This window comes from Acomys minous (assembly GCF_964271855.1).
Source record: "Acomys minous genome assembly, chromosome: 4".
NCBI lineage: Eukaryota > Metazoa > Chordata > Mammalia > Rodentia > Muridae > Acomys > Acomys minous.
Window position 1 is genome coordinate 18,635,896 of NC_140486.1, and position 17,115 is coordinate 18,653,010.

A 17,115-nucleotide genomic window follows, 5' to 3' on the forward strand; every position below is an offset into this window, starting at 1 on the left:
CCACCGTCTTCCCTTAACCAAAGTACCCTAGTCATCACTCCAGAAGACCTGTCTTCTCTTCCTCGGTGGTTCTAAAGACTGTAATCTTTGTGTGTGATTCTTATACCATCTTGTGTCAAACCATCACTGTGGCTCAAGGTCTCCAGCTGTGCCACATAGTAAAAATGCACGATCACCTCTCCTACTAAAACTATGACGTGAAATTGGGCCAAGTATCTCTCTCTGTGTCTCTCTGTCTCTGTCTCTCTGTCTGTCTCTTTCTTCGCACCCCCCCCCCCCCGTTCCTCCTCCCTTCCTCCCTTCCCCCTCTCCCTGCCCTCCCATCTCTGCCCCTCCCTCCTCTTCCCTCTCTCTGTAGGCAAAGCAGAGCTTTTAAACAAAGCCAGGCAATTTTCTCCACCTCCTTGACCCAGATAGCCTGGAAGAGGCAGCCCATGACAGCCAGGGAAGTCCACCTCTTTCTCACAGCTGTATCAGAATCTGTGACTCTGGGATACCACACTGTACCATGTTCCTCTGTTTATCTGTGAAAAAGGGAGAGGGGCCACGTCACTGGGGGGGGGTGGTGGTGGAGGATGAGCAGACACAGAGGATTGTGGGTAGATTTATTACTATTTATCGTGGTGAATATGTAACCAAGTGAACGTAGATGGCCTTAATCTAATCGCTGTAAGAGAAAGCTAACTCAGTCTTTTATTATCTGTTACACAAATACTGGAGAATATGTTAAAACAAGTTTAGAAGTGTGTTGTATCAGACACGTCGCATAATTTTATTTTAACTTAAAAAAAAAAGAATAAGGGAGACAGAGATCTAAAAATATAGAAATCTAGACCTACTGGAGCCAAAGTGCTACAACGTCTAGCACAGACGGTTTCCTGAAATCAAGTAAAAATATATGCTTTTTTTGTTAATGGTGGCAAGGCTTGGGATCTCATTGTCTGTAATAAAATACAACAAAGCTAGTGTACACCACTAAGTAAATTACAACTGAAAGAGAACTGATATTTTCTAGAACTATCTAATAAAGTGGTGACTGGAATCCAAAGTTACTCAAATTTATGTTATTCTTTCTGTTTAAACCTTAACTGAACTTTCCTGTTTTTTATCTTTCAAAGACATTCAATGCATCCCCTAGGACCATTAATACATTTAGCCATGAAGAGTTCTCTCAAAAGAGTTAATCCTAAACTGACTGTCCACAAAAGCCAAAACTTGAATAATATAAACAAATTTCCAATTTCTAACTTTCATGTGATAGAAGAAAGATTTTCTGTTTTCTTAGCATAGTGTAATTTGATGTACCATTAACAGCAATAAAAAAAAAACTATTGAAAAAGGTTTTGTAGAGACCAGATAATTAAAGAGAAATATTTATATTTGTACTTAAATATTTATGAGTTAAGAGAAGTTACTGATAATTAGCCACTTCAGGTAACTCCTAAGAAATTGTGAAGATTTCTACAATTTTTGCAGTGAAAACAATAACAAAAAACAAACAAACAAACAAACAATAACAAAATTCCAAAGTTCATCTTAACCCGAGGCATAGATGGGAAGAGGTAAGCTTAGCTTTCGCAGCCTCCTTTTTAATGTACTTAATATTATCAGGGTTAAGGTACATTTAAAATGTAAACACCTTCAAGCACTTTATCCTTTGAAGCCATTGTTAAAACTATTAAAATCCCAAATTTTATCTACATCAATTCTACCACTAACTTTGAGATTAAAATATGCCTCCAAACACAGCCAATTTCAATAAAATATAGAAACTCAAGTAATGGCAACATGGTACAGTTTTAAGTGACATATTGATATTCTAAAATGACTATTTTATATGCCATTGGCAGTTTTATTTACACAATATTTTTCCATATTTATGGCTAATTTTGTGGTGCTTCTTCAACATTATCAAGTCTGATAATCAGCATACAAAATTTGTGAGGTTTTTTTTTGGATAAGACGTATTCTGATATATTCATTTAATAATTTGTTGGATGAGCTGCACTGAAATCAAGTCAAGCCCACAGGTGTGGGTTAATCTAGCACATGTGCAAAACCCCATTATTCTTGTAATTTACTAAAAATGAAATAAAACCAATGAGAGCACTGATTGGCAATAACATTTTCAGAAATCTAAATATAATTTTGTCTTAAAGTGTAAGAACTTTCAAGGCCCATTAGCCATTTCCTTTTTAACATACTAAATGATTAAGTTAAAAATGTCTTTACATGTACAACAGTGGATGGAAAAACGAAAAAAAAGAAGGAAATGGGAAGAGAGGAAATATTATTTTAATTTTACGTAAGAAGAAAATTACTAGCAATCGATTAGTTATGAACAAATTAAATACTTCCTAGGACCTATAATTTACAAATGCATAAACGCAAACCAATGAGTTGTGAATTTCCTGTAATTACAACCAACCTTTCCTAAACTAGGGCCTGCGACCTGCGACCTGGGGTATCAGGGCAGCACCCCCACACAGCTCCAGGTATTAAAAATGCCCAGAATGCTTTAGTTATAGCCGGATTCTTCTGTCCTCACCTAGCACTCCAGAGCAAACAGTGACCACCTCTGCATCTCTTATTCATCAACCTCTTCAGAAAATAGAGACATTCTCCCTGCACCCTGGGCTGAAACCCATGTAAATTTCCCCTAAATCCGCTCCACAAATCTCCTTTCGCATGCAAATCCATAAATCATCATAATACTGTACTGACAAAGAATTTAACCAACACATGAAACTAATACTCGTGCTCGCTCTCCACAGCCCCATCCAGGTAAAGCTCTGCAACTTGAGGCACCTTTTCAAGGCTCTCCTTGGAGCTTAACTTGCTGACTACCAACACAGGCCCTCAGCCTTCCCGCAGGGGCTACTAATCACCGCAGCAAGGGTCACGTAGCTGGCCACTCCCACGTCCACCACATCCTAGATGCGCACGCAGCAGCTCTGGGCGCATGGAACCTCACTGACTTCATTCGCCTTCTACTGACACCAAGCAGAACATAACGGACAAAGTACGAAGCAAAACCAGGCAGTACTTACTGAAGAGGGCAAACCTGGAGGAACTTTTCGGACTTTCTTTGTCTGCACCTCTGGAAAAACAAACAAACAAACAAACAAACGAAGAAGCCGTGAGCTCCCACGTGTCCAGTTTTCCAAAGGAAAAGATTATCCAAACCAAGTTGCTACTGAGCTTAGAGCAGGCGCTCATTTACAGACACCCTAGCTCGCTCACCCTATTCACCTTTTATTCACTGCTTTGCTGGGGAAAATGAGGGGAATGGATCTACCTGTGACTGCTTTGTGTTTTAAAACACAGGTTTATTGTGTGTGCAGTCAAGTGACTCACCGAAACAAGCGAACATTTAAAAAGTTACCTTGCTGTGTGATTTACTGCCATGTCCCCCTGGGGGATGGGAGAGGCACTAAGCTGAGGATTGAGTCAAATGTTTTGGGATGAGGCTTTTGGGGCAAAGTAGCTTAATAAAGACTCCAGGTATTCAAACAGAAGAGGGCCTTACCCATGGCACTACTGTGAAGAGGCCTCCGCCGTGCGTTATTGCTTGAATACTGATAGTACTGGGAGCCGGGTTTGGTGGGCGAAAGGGTTCCTGGATTGCCCATATCCATGTCCCCTCCCAGGAGACTCTGCTGGAAGGAGACAAACAAAAACAAATACAGAAGTTTAAGTTTTCGAATTCACCACCTCACACCCTGAGTGTGAGTGGAGCAAAACAAAACAAAACACACACATACATACATACACACACACACACACACACACACACACACACACACGTGCACACGCACACAAATAAAAACAGCATTTCTGAGCTAAGACAATTACCAAAACAATTGCCAAAAAGTCAAAGCCTTTGAGGATAATATTATCATGTTCAGTATTTTTAACCCTTTACTTAGGAGAAGGAAGATGGTACCGCCTTAAACCAAAATTTTTTTAAAAATCATTTCAGATGACAAACACTTTAATTTCATAAGAAAATGTCATTTCTTTAAGAGGGATGTTTCCTTTCCCCATAGTTTGGCTCCTGTCTGGGAACTAACTAGTCACACCCTTGTTCGAAAGAACCACCATGAATCTCAGTTTTTTAAAACACAGACAACTTCCCTCAGCTGCAGACACCGGGGGTGGGGTTGGACAGTCCACTCTCCACAGCACACGTCCTGGTCATCCAAGACTTTGCAGGGCACCCACCAAGAGCAGAATGACAGCTGAGTGGAGAAGAAATTCCAAGCCCAGGGCAAACTTTCAAGCTTATGGCAAAAGTAGGCATCCTGTGTAAAACGGGAGCAGATCTGGCGCTCTCTTGAAGAAACAGCAACAAATCCCCAGATTCAGCATTTACCTGAACCACACAGCATTCCCACCAACATCATTAAGTTATCACAGTGTGACAAATTGCTAAACTTCCCAAAAATGATGACATAAGACAGATTATATAATATTACATTTTCTAAAAGCTACATAGCAACTTACCCACAGTATATAAACGGCCTGATTATACTCTGCATTGAATACATTGTTCTTTTAATTATTCTGATAGGCAATAAAGCAAGTGTAGATAGTACCATTTATATTAAGGACAAATTTGCTATTTAATAAAGAAATTTTAAAATTAAGTACTAAAAAATCTAACTTTATCGTTACTTGTAATCAACTTTTACTGACTGAACTAATTACTGTCCTTGATAAAGTACAGAATGTGTTTTCCCTAATCTAAATTCTAATCACCATGTCACTCACAACAGACTTAGGGATGCTTCACTAACACACTATTCACATGCAAAATACTCTAAATGGGCCAATTATGACTCTGCCCCTGTTCCCTGGTTAACCCGCTGAGAACTGAAAAATTTCACAAGGCAGTCACCACCTAAAACAAAGGGCCCTTGTTTTAAATTAAGACAGTCTTTTTGATTCCTAAATAGCTCAACAAAGTGGCATGTCTTCCAGTGAAAGCAGTTGGTCAAATATGACCCATAAGCTGGGAAATCAAAAATTCAAAGCTCTCCTAGCCACCACTATATAACTAAATATCATACAGAGAGCTGGCTGGCTATGGTGGGGGGATTTCTGTGCCTATTGGTGAGCAATATATAACAGGATAATCAGCCACTGGCATGCCTGTCTTCGCTGCTTCCAGCTTACGACTGACTCTTTCAAGGGATACATAATAAACATTACTTTTAAGAAGACTGAAGAAGAGATTCTAGGAGTGAAAACATATTACGGAACAGTCAGCTCCTTGCTAGCCACCCTAGCGTCATCCGCAATGGATGAAAAGCAGATCACTGCCAGATCAGCAACCCTCAGCTCTCACCTTCCTAGAACTTTCAGAAAATGCAGAAGTATTAATAATGGCAAACTAAAGCACCAAGCTCATTACAACTAACCTTTGTACGGAATGCAGAGTTTAGGGTATAACATCACAAACATTCTCTTAAGTCATTTTAGGTATTCGAAAATTGAGAATCTCAAACTGAAATTTCACTCAAAATTCTTATGGACAAAGCCTATATTTATTTAAAACTTAATCCAAGGTAATTTTTTTTTTTTGAAATCTCCACTGATAAAGGTGTGGATGGTGTTTAGTCACCGTCTCCATAAATCTACAACTGTATCTTTGTAGTTTTAAAACAACAATATATTGTCATTGTTGTTACTATTTTACAGAATGATGAGCCTCCTGCATTCTAGGCAAATGGTCTTCCATTAGGCTACATCATTTATGACCCATGAAATAAGACTAGCTATATCTGCCAATAGCACTGACACTGTATTGGCAACCATTACTCTTATTTCTCCTTTTCTCTTTTTTCCCCCCCAAATATATTTCAAATCCTCAGGAAAAGGTTGAACAAGTATTCTGAAATATTCACTTCTCTCTCTTTTTAAAGATTTATTTGTTTGTTTTATGTACACTGGTGTTTGCCTATGTACACTGGTGTTTGCCTATGTAACGGTGTCAGATCCCCTGGAACTCAAGTTACACACAGTTGTGAACTACCATGTGGGTGCTCAGAACTGAACTTGGGTTCTCTGGAAGAGCAACCAGTGCTCTCACCACTGAGCCATCATCTCTCCTCCTGCTTGCTTTCCTTGTCAACCGGCCTAACCACTGGTGGATTCCTATTGGTCCTGGTTGCAAAGGTTTCAGTTCCACAGAAGAAAATCTACATAGTAGGTCAACATGACCACACACCAGCTAGCTGATCTGGGTTATAGGAGCATTCACAATAGAGCTGTGGAGGGGGGGAAAAAAAAAGATGATACCACAGCTAACTGGCCGTGGCTGTCAAAGCAAATCTTCCTGTGGGCCAGTCATAAGCAAAGCAGCCTCCAGTTCTTCTAGGCAGCCACATGAACTCTGTGGAGTGACAGTAGCAGAGGCCACCGAGCACTCCAACTACAGACCCCTGGCAAGCCCTTCCACCACAAAAACCAAAGCCCATCCCTACATCTGTCTTTTAGACCTGTTTGTTCCCTTTTCTCTTTCACTTGGACAATGGACTCATTCTTCTAAAGAAACAAAAATAAACATTTCCTCAGTTAGTGAGGCCTTAATCACCCCCACAGGGAAAATGAAGATAAAAATATATGTGCTCTTATTGTAGTGTCTACTTGTAAAATGAACAATGACTATTTACTATTGTTTGGTCTTCATGTCACAGATACTTAACCCTCTGTAGTGATGAGAAAGATGAAAAATAATTTCCACTGCTGAAATACTTGGGCACATGAATGTTTAAAAGTCAGTGGCGTTTAATGAAGGCAAATTAAATTAAAAGTACATATAAAAGATAAGGCACTGCTCTGTTTATAAAATTACTTTCAAGTATGTACAGCTTGAAAAACAAACTTGTTTCATGGAAGTTAAGTTTAAAAGCTGCCTTGTTTGTTTGTTTGTTTGCTTGCTTGCTTGCTTTAACACTGTGACACCTGTGATCTGTGCTTATTCTGGACCCACAGTGCTAAGTTGCCCCAATCAGCCAGGAAACACTGGAAACAAGATGTGGGGCTTTGCACAGCTAACGAGTAAATCTTAGAGCCATGCTTGTGATTCTGCTCAACTGTCCACATGTGGTGAGAAAAGCCCTTCCCCTTTTTCTCCTCCAAAGGCAAACAATAGCAAGCCTTAAAATGCAAACTAAAGAATAAAATGTACTGACTTTGTTCCCTAAGCTTAACTGATCGGGCAGTCACTCACTGCAGCTCACTCTCCAGCAGAGAGCCACGCGTGACATAGGTATTCACACACCAAGTCATACACCACGTCAAGATTCCGGGAGGGTCGAGGCAATCGAACTGTTGTTTGTTTCGTAGCTCGTCTCAACTTGCAGACTCTCCTTCTAAAATCATCTAAGCCCGGCCCTTATTCCACGTGGGAGCTGAGAGCCTTCGCTCCTTGATCAATTACTAAGCTACGCTTATGCAGCTAAGGATGAAAACCATGAATTAAACTCGGGCAACAGGGAAGCAGCTTATATCTCAAATTAGATTTATAACTGAATGGCAATCAAAAATAGAAGTAACTGCACGAAGCTTAAATTATCAACTTTTTTTCCTTGTTAAACTAAAATCATCTTGCTCCGAACTATTATTCCATTTCAGTCAGCACTTTAAGTGTAATGGGTGGGTGGTTCATTTCTAAAAAGGAAGATTATATTTACCCTTAATTATAGATATGAGTGAGATCACAGAGCTGTACGCACTGCTTTTGGGCATATGATTAATTTATTTAATAGGTGAATGGCCATGAATTTCAGAGGTGGGACCTGGGGAGGCAAAAAGAGAAGTGGGGGTTAAGAAATCTCAAGGGGGAAAATGTGCCCCTTAATTTTTTTTTCAGGCTCTCTCAGCTTTTGCGTCATTACCGTTACGCTGTGATCCGATATCAGACACAACATCTTGGGGGTGGGGCGAGGGAGATGCTGTGGAACAGAGGAAGGCAGTCTCAGATGAAACCAGATTAAGCTTCTTTTCTGAACTTTTGCCAAATGTGTGCAAGTCTGATTCATGTTTGGGTATTCTAGCCCTCACACAGCTGCGGTTCTATTCTCCCATCACAGACTCAAGTGATGTATAGGGGCTTTGTATGGCAAACTGATTCCATGAAGGCGAGGATTTGTTATCTTAATATGGAAATAAAATTCAGCACGGCTATAAAACCTTGCGAACGCTGGCTAACTATGCAGGTACCTGATAGACTCTGCAGCACTGGGGGCAAAGTGGACGTGGAGAAAAATTACAAAGTCCATGTGCTTAAAACACGTGATCACAGCTGAGGTCATAGCTACATGGCTAATTCTGCACAGAATTAGGTTTTCAAAGACACTGCTGAACAAGATTCCTAACAGCCATGGGGAAGTTTTTGCAAATCCCTGTCGAATAGCTGCTGCTGAATTTGCCATTTTGACCACAGAAGGGCCATTGCTGACTTACTTGGTAGCAGGAGGGGGCCGTAATTTTGCTGCTGTTCGCACTTACTCGGCAACCTCGAATATATCTTGCACCACAGGGCAATGAAGAACACGGTAATTCCACCTGTCCACTTCTGAACTTCAAAGCTCACAACTGAAGGTCACAACTTAGACTATCTTTATCCCTGGTCCCTGAAGGTCCAGAAAGGCACTGTTACAGCTTACTTTGATTTCTGTCCTGGGCTTGGTTTAAGCACAAGAGAGCTTGAAAAAATTTAGAAAGATGGGATGGCAGAGATAACCAGGGGCTGAGACAGTTGCTATGTGGCAGAAAAATACAAATTATTGAGATTACAAGTAGTTTCTTTTAAGAAATTTTACACATTTCAAAATATAGTGGATATTAAATGTATAGTGCACGCTGTATTCCATAGAAAATCAGAAATAAAGTTCAAGCTGGGCCTGATGAGACAGTTGTATAACCCCAGGTATTTGGGAGACTGTGGTAGAAAGATTATAACATCAGGGACTGCTTGGGCTATAGAGTCAGTGCAAGGCCAACAGGGGCAACTTAGCAAGATTGTGTCTCAAAATAAAAAATAAAAAAGAGCTGGTGATCTAGCTCAGTGGTTGCCTAGTATATGCCAGGCAACAAGGTCACACTTTACTACAATAAAGGAAAGATGGGAAGACAGAAGGAAGGAAGGAAGGAAGGAAGGAAGGAAGGAAGGAAGAGAGAGAGGTGGGTGGCAGGGAATGAGGAAGGAAAGAAGCCAGGGAGGGAGAAAGGAAGGGGGGAGGGAAGGAGGCAGGGAGGAACTCAAGCATAGCAAGAAAAGATGACAAGGACCAGTGAGTTCTGCATAGAACCTGAGCTAAAAGGCATATAGACTGCTGGCCTACAACTACCCTCTCCTCGGTAAAGGGGACTAACGAATGAATGCTTTATCAGAGTTATTGGGAGTGACCTTCCTCTGCCCTTCAGCACAGCACTGTTATAATTGCTGACTATGACTTAAAAGCATCATCCAATGCTGAGAACGACCCTTAGAGCCTCTCTCCACTTTCAGATAAAGAACCACACTGTGCTAGCAAATTTGAAACATCACGATAAAAAGGGGTTAAGTATGGGAATCCACATAAACAATGACAGCCTCATGGCCTTGGGCCACACTGGCAAAAAGAAATTAGTAAAGGCTCCCCATACTGAATAAAGAAATTGGCTAGCAATTTCAGAGTTTGAGAGTCAGTGGCTACTTCCTCAAAATGCCACTAGGATTTCTTCAGCAATTCATGAGATTTTATTTTCCCAACAGAGAAGTAAATTGTTGCTAACTTAACTAAGTACAAAATGTAAAATGACTTAAAGTCAGTCTGTTGATTGTACCTGAATAAGAAATGTTTGCCATGCAATAGAACTCCATACGTCATATACAGTAAGATAAGCAGAAGTCTAACTTACTGCGTGGGACATGACACTGACAGATGACAATAAGGATGGTCCGATTATTTTTCCTTTTCAAAGCCAATAGTGTCCATTTGGTAACTGTGTATTTAATAATTCATTTTTTAAATTTTTCTTCTCTCATGATATAAACAAACAAACCTCACAGTTTTGGTTGGGAATTTGCATAACTCCTAAAGAATTCAAGTGACCTTGAACAAAATTTTAGCAGTGATTAGATTTCACCAAACACGTCAAATTTCTAATACATTGTCTTTCCTTATAAAGAAACAAAACACCTTACATTTAAATATAAATATTATAATGCAATACAAAGGTTGCTATGGTAACTGTAACTTAATGTATAGTGCAGTAATAGTCAAGTAAAACTTCATGTACTTTTTATAGAAATTATAACTGCCCAAGGATTGATGAGATTTATACCTCCAACTATTTGATTACTACTTCTCAAATTCAACAACAACAACAACCTTTATTTATTATATTCACTATAGGCTACAGGATGGAAGAATGAGGATGTTTGTCTATGGTTCATGAAAATTAATTCTGGAAGCCCAGCAATCTATTACATATTAAAAAGAGGGTTAATTTGGTTGTTAGGAGGTGCAAGTCCTGATAGGGGAGGGGGAAGGCATCAAAGCAACCAGTAACACAAAAGAAAATATGACTTTGAAATTCTTACGTAAACTATACAGAATTTAAGAAGAGTATTTTCTTTTTCACCTGCCAGGTCAGAAAGTTCATCTACTTTATAATTTTTATATATAATCATTCAATCGCATACAAACAGTATGTGCCTTAATATGCTTATTAGCAATAATGTACCAAAGTAAAATAGGAAAATGCTGATATGACCTATAAATATCCATGGGAATTAGCACCACTCCTGCAAAGACATGGCTCTAACAAACACGCTGAGAAGTTCGCTTGACCACATTGCTATTTAAGTAAAACACAAGAGCATCAATCTGTCACATGTCAGACTTTGTCTTACTGGACTGGACGGGGAGAATTCTACTTCAAGGTTATTGTAAATGTTTGTCTCTCTGGGCAAGGGTAGAGAAAATCTATTTTTATGGGACTAGCTTCTCAGGGAACAGGGGACGGGGTCTCCTTCATGAACCTTCAAGGGTGCTCACTTTGATAGCCTAATGGCCAACTCTGCAAGCTACCACTAAAGTATAACGTGACAATAAGATGCCCCCATGAAATAGGGTGACAAGCTCACACCACACCATGAGGAAATTGAGACTATCAGGCCCAGGAGTAACCTGTCCAATGGAGTCTTCAACTCACCCTAAAATTCCTTCTGTCCTTTCCAAACCACATACAGCCTCCTAGCATCCCCTCTGATCGTGAATGTGGGGCATGGTGGCAGAGCTTATTGATCTGCTTGTCAGAGGAGGAAATGACTTAAGTTATTCAAGGTTTGGCCCCTATAGTGCCTAGCATGGAGATATGTTAAAGCAGATGATCCTCAGCACTGAACCAAATGCAAAGCTGTTTTATTGGTCAAGGAGACAGAGAGAGAAAAAGAGAGAAAGAGAGAGAGAGAGAGAGAGAGAGAGAGAGAGAGAGAGAGAGAGAACACAAATCCATTCCTCTAGTCATTTCTATTGTTGGCACTAATAATAACAATCCCAGCCAGAGATCCTTTAGATATTGGACATGGCAGATTATGTAGCTTCCAATGTACCAATGGGGACAATGAGAGGGGTGACATGTCCTGACCAACACCCCATGGCTAGCAAGCAGCGGGGTCAGTCTGACTTCACATTAACATGTATGCCTGCCCTTTATGCCCATCATTTCTGTGTTCTATCTTCCCCAAGCCCCTCATCATTAGTTGGCGCTACGACCTACTACTATGGAACCCTGACTTTGGAAGTAGCTCTCTTCTTCCTACAGAAGAATCGTCTAAGACAGTGGACTCTAGCCGGGCTACATGTGAGTGCCGCTAGGCCCCGAGTAACCTGGATATACAGTCTGAGTGGGTATCAAGCTCTGGGACAATCTGGCACATGGTAGGATGATCACACTGGGACACGGTCATAGGAGAACTGCCCAGACAATACAAATTGCTTAGAAAATTGACCTTTATGATTTCTTGCCACTGTGTGGTCCCTCAAGGCAGAAAGTCAACTCCCTTGTCTCTGTGACTTTAGCATCTGAGACAGTGGGTCCTGGCACACAGTATGCCGGAAGCAAATGTCAACTGATTTAGTTAATTAACTAGCCAGGGGATATGCTTATAGGATTTCAACCATTACTGTTATGAACATGGTTCTCTGTCCCTATGTCAGTGGACACATAGTCCCTGCACTTCCATTTGCAGTCTCATCCAGAGATTTTTCTCCTCCCGTATCAGATGAGCATCACTCAAAATCTAAATGTGGTGCCTAATGCACAAAAGTCTCACCACAATGTTTCTACAAAAGTTCTTTTGCTTCCTGGTTATCCTCTCAGTCCACCTAAGTATAGGTGAAGAATCAGAGCTGGCAACGTATATGAAGCCATAAGCTATCTGCTTTACAAAAATCACATGTATGACTGTTGGCCTCTATTTTTAGACATGATTTGTGTAATGAAAATGAATAGATTTCCACCAACAGGTATAGTTGTTAGATGGTCCATCACTCACAAAGAGGCCAAGTTCTTGAGAGAGTTGGACAGATGGAGAAATGTAGGCCCCACCTAGGTGCAGACCACAGGAGAGAGGGACACAGACAGCAAGTAAAATTCAGGGCTTTGTGAAGATTTATTTTGTCTTATTTTTTGAGACAGGTTCTCTTTACACAGCCCTGGCTGTCCTAAGACTCAGGATGTAGGCTAGGCTGGCCTTGAACTCACAGAAGTCCTCTTGGCTCTGCCTCCCAAGTGCTGGGATTAAAGTTGTGAGCCGCTAAACCCAGCTTGGGGAGGCGTTTTAAGAGGATGATTAAACCAAAGATGGTGGTACATGCCTGTAATCCCAGTACTCTGGAGGCAGAGGCAGGTGGATCTCTGTGAGTTTAAGGCCAACATGGTCTACAAAGTGAGACTAGTACAGCCAAGGCTTGAAAAACCAAAGAGAAGGAAGGGCGGTTACCCACAGGAATACAGCATACAAAACAGTCTGGGAGATTTTGAACCAGCTAGTAAAGAAGTTGTTCTCCCTGGTTGCTCTGACATCTTAGATACCTAGCCGTTGGGGTCTACTTTCTTGATTATTAAAATCAAGTTGGCTTAGAAACAAAGCCAGAGAAGTGACTATAGCAGACTTCTGAAACAAATGGGAACATGAAGGCAACTTGAGACAAAGTTCTGAAGTATTTCCTCATGTGTGGTAAAGTCATCAAGCTCTCTCTGGGTTGCCTCTGCCCTTCCTAGACTGCTCAGACACCGCAAACACAAAAGGCTTCTACAGCTCAAAGCTGAGTCCATTTCCTCAAGTACAAAATCCTTCAGAGCTCACAAGCCTTCAACCTCACTACATTCCCAAAGCCAGCTTACTGCTAACGCACCTTTCAGTTCCTCCTGTTCCAGTCGGACAACTGAGAAAGGCTCAGCCTTTGCTACATGCCGTTGACTGTGGCAGGCCCGGAGGAAACAGAACACTTAGTCGGTGGCCTTCCCTAAAGATGGCCTAAGCACAAGGAGTCTGTGTTCTCCCAACCACCTTCCTAAGCCCCACTTCTGTAGCTTAGCTTTACAAGAGCCAAGCCCTCTCCTCGAAGGACCAGCCTTCCCACTCTGCATTAGAAAAACGACTCAAAAACAAGACTGGAGATGAAAATCAAACATCCTCTCCTTGGGATTTCTTGAGACCCTTAGGGTAGTCATTTGCTCTGCCCTGGGCCCTAGCACCATTCCCTTATCACAATGCCTTGGGATTACAGCCAGATGTTGGAGCTACTTTGCAATAACGATGATGTCACTCTATAAATGATGGCAGTCAGACAAAGAGCAGCAAGTACATACACAGAACTCACTGTAGTTCGAGCTCTCTTAGCTACAGTAACCCATTTCATTTTCACACCTCCTTGAGGGGAGAATCTTATTAATCCCACTTTACAGACGAGGTGGCCTGAGGTAGAATGAAGTTAACTACCCACCCAAGATTACTTGAAAACTATTTGAAAAGCAATGAACAACCAAATTGTGTCATTTCACTGATAGTAATTACATCTCTTGGATTCACGCAGCTCCTGGTAATACCGCAAACGAAATTTTTAACAATTACCTCATGCTTGTCCTGAAATCACGCTCGGAAGCCTCCCCTTCTGCCGTTCGTGCACTACACTACCAGCGAGATTCAGTGCTGAGGACCTATCTCCAGCAATGCATTTCACCCTCACGTTCTGAACCCCAGAACGTGCCCCTCCCTACAAACACTCCTTAAAGAAGTCACTGGTTCCACAAAAGCTGTGCTTAGTAGGGTAACTAGCAAAAAGTCATTTCATTTACCCAACACTCCTGTGTATAACTAACGTCCTAAGGAGCCCTTAGCCTCATAAGAAAGACAATGAAAAACAAAAACAAACAAACAAAAAAAAACATCAACCCCCAAGCAGACAACTTTACAGTTAGAAAAAGATGGGGATTTTTAAGGGTTCTTAGAGGAACTGCAGAGTGTTTGCATATATAAATATTCTCTTTCTCTCCCCAAGGATGTAGGACAGGTATATTTTTATTACGTGTTCACATAATACCTCATTATAAATATATTTAGATATTGAGCATGTGGCACTGACTTGCTGAACTAGTTCACAAGCCAGTTGAACAGAATCCACAAAAAGATCCTGCAGAACACACACTTCCAAAAGGCAGAAATAATTTCATGTATCAGTTTTTAAAAGAAACAAACACCTTGATCTTTTCCACACAAAACATGTCCCAGAAAAGGACTCGCATAAAAGTAAGCTGATGACTTGGAGTTGAGTTCAAACCGAAAGTAAAGCCAGAAGAAGTTCAGACACAGGAAAATAAGTCAGGAGAAGTTTGAAGAATGTAGACTCTGCAAGTGTCCTGGAAGTAGATCTGAAATATTAACGGCGAGCTAGATATAGGTAGTTACACACAAGCACACAAGCATGCCCACACAAGGGCATGCTGCTTGATTCCACTTGTTTATTTTCTTTACAGGATGGGAGATTGAACCTAGGGCCATGTGTGTGCAAGGCACACACTCTACTAATGACACACCTTCAGCTTGTTTTATTTTGCGTTTTGAGACAGGACAACATTTGCCCAGGGTAGCCCTGAGCTCTGTAACCCCAAGCGGCCACTGAGCTTGCAATCCTCCTGCCTCAGACTCCCAAGTAGTTGACAGTACCGGTCTACGCTACCAGGCCCCACTTACTAGGCCTGTCTTAAAACACAAAAGCTAAACGCTCATATTTGTTCTCCATATATGAATTCTGTCCTCATTTACAGCATATCTATGCACATTAAGGGCTAGAACTGACAGATATACAGACACCTCCAGGGTTGGGTTCCCTTTTTATGGTGGCCACTCCCTTAATGACCATATTTGGACATTTCCTATAGCTGCACTAGGTAAGTATCCAAGTTGCTGTGGGGTGAAGGTGATTAGAGGGCACGGTGGCAGAATACAGATGCAATGGGGGGGTGCTCTAGAAGACTCCTCTCTAGGTACTATATCTCATAGAGGACTTCCAGCTTTCAACTTAAACAGGCTCTGATAGACAACAGCCTGAAGGTCAAGGCAATTACAGAAGTAGACACTATATTTCTTTGTCCCCTTTGAGTGAAATAAAATGTGAGCTATGTGATGGCCTTAAAATCTGTTTGTGACATTTGATTATTAATTTTTAAGATGACTACATGTTCATTTGTTAATGAGAAGGTCCACAGTCTCTTTTCCTTACTTCTAATAACCTCGGAGCTCAGGTAACTGCTTGTAGCTTTGTAATAAATCATGACCAGATAGGAAGGCCTTCTTGTTTGCCTTCTATCTAACTAAATATGCTTATTCGCAAGATTAGTTGTGGAAATAATACCTATTTAATTCATAGAACCTGCCTAAAACTCTGCTGGGGTACGATGTCCATACGCTGTATACAGGCACTGTATTAACCTCAGAAAGTATCAGTACTTCTGAAAGTCTGAACTAATTATGCCCCAATAGTTCTAAATACGGCAGTGTGACCTATGAAAGTGCCTTTCCCCTTCCAAATGATAAGCAGGCCCAGCCCTGCTCAATTTTAGAGATCAGGGAAACTCCGGCACATGCAGAATTTACATGGCCACATACAAACTCTTTCTCCTGCATTGTGCTTACAGTGCAGATTAAAAAAGAATATCACAACAGTCACACAGCATCAAGTGTGTGTGTGTGTATGTGTGTGTATGTGTGTATGTGTGTCTGTATGAGTTTATTTACTGTTATACCAGCTCAAATCAAGCCCACACAAATCTTGCTGTCCTCCCTCTTTCTGATCACACACACACACACACACACACACACACACACACACACACACACACGACTTGCAACTACTCCTTTACCTGAGCAGCCAATACTAGGTGAAGGAGTTGAGGAAATCATGGTACCTGGAAAAGACTTGCACAGTTTAAGCAAGATTGAGACTCCTACTGTTTGGTGGAACCTTCACTACTGTCACTAGATGCACTGCTCTACCCGTGTTTTTAGGTTTCAGGCAACACACACGGTCATTTCTTTAGTAAGCTTAAGATTGTGGTCTAGGCGCCAAGGATCAACCATAGCTCAATGTACAACTCACTTATGGATACGCAAAAGAAAAAAAAAAGGTACAAAGAAGCACGCCAGGGGAGTCCAATCACTTACCACTTCCGGGGAGACAGGGTCTGAGAGCTATCTCACACGTTCAAGAAGACTAAATGTAAAATACAAGGAGAAACTATAAGCGCCTGCCAGAGGTATGAGATGCTCATGCCTATTTATAGGACAGAACTTCAATCAATCTGTGACTCTTTTACATCCTGCAGGGAAATGATCTCCAGTGAGAGATGTCGGGAAGTGTCTACAACTGAGGACTCCACTGGACAGCAGACATTCACTGACCAATCTGGGCATCGTGAAGAGTGAAAGCCAGGCACTGTTTGTATCCGGATGTGGAAGCAAAACAGGAGACACGGGAGAGAGGAGGGATGGGGCTGGGGGAGCGAGGGAAGGACCAGCAAGTCACATCATACTCCCAGACACGGGAGAGTGGA

The 17,115-nt window shown here is 41.3% G+C and overlaps 1 protein-coding gene across 19 annotated transcripts in view; it reads right to left on the minus strand.

Annotated features, from left to right (window-relative positions):
* The window catches only part of TCF4 (transcription factor 4), a 341,209-nt gene that overhangs the window by 120,007 nt on the left and 204,087 nt on the right, over positions 1-17,115 (minus strand). For 15 of the 19 annotated variants that reach the window (XM_084780519.1, XM_084780533.1, XM_084780534.1 and 12 more), the window contains 2 exons: positions 3,530-3,659; positions 3,051-3,100 (listed from right to left, as the gene is read on the minus strand). In XM_084780519.1, the coding sequence (XP_084636645.1) occupies positions 3,051-3,100; positions 3,530-3,659 (180 nt within the window). The remainder of the gene's footprint in view (positions 1-3,050; positions 3,101-3,529; positions 3,660-17,115) is intronic. The other 4 variants (XM_084780539.1, XM_084780536.1, XM_084780526.1 and 1 more) reach the window with 1 other exon arrangement.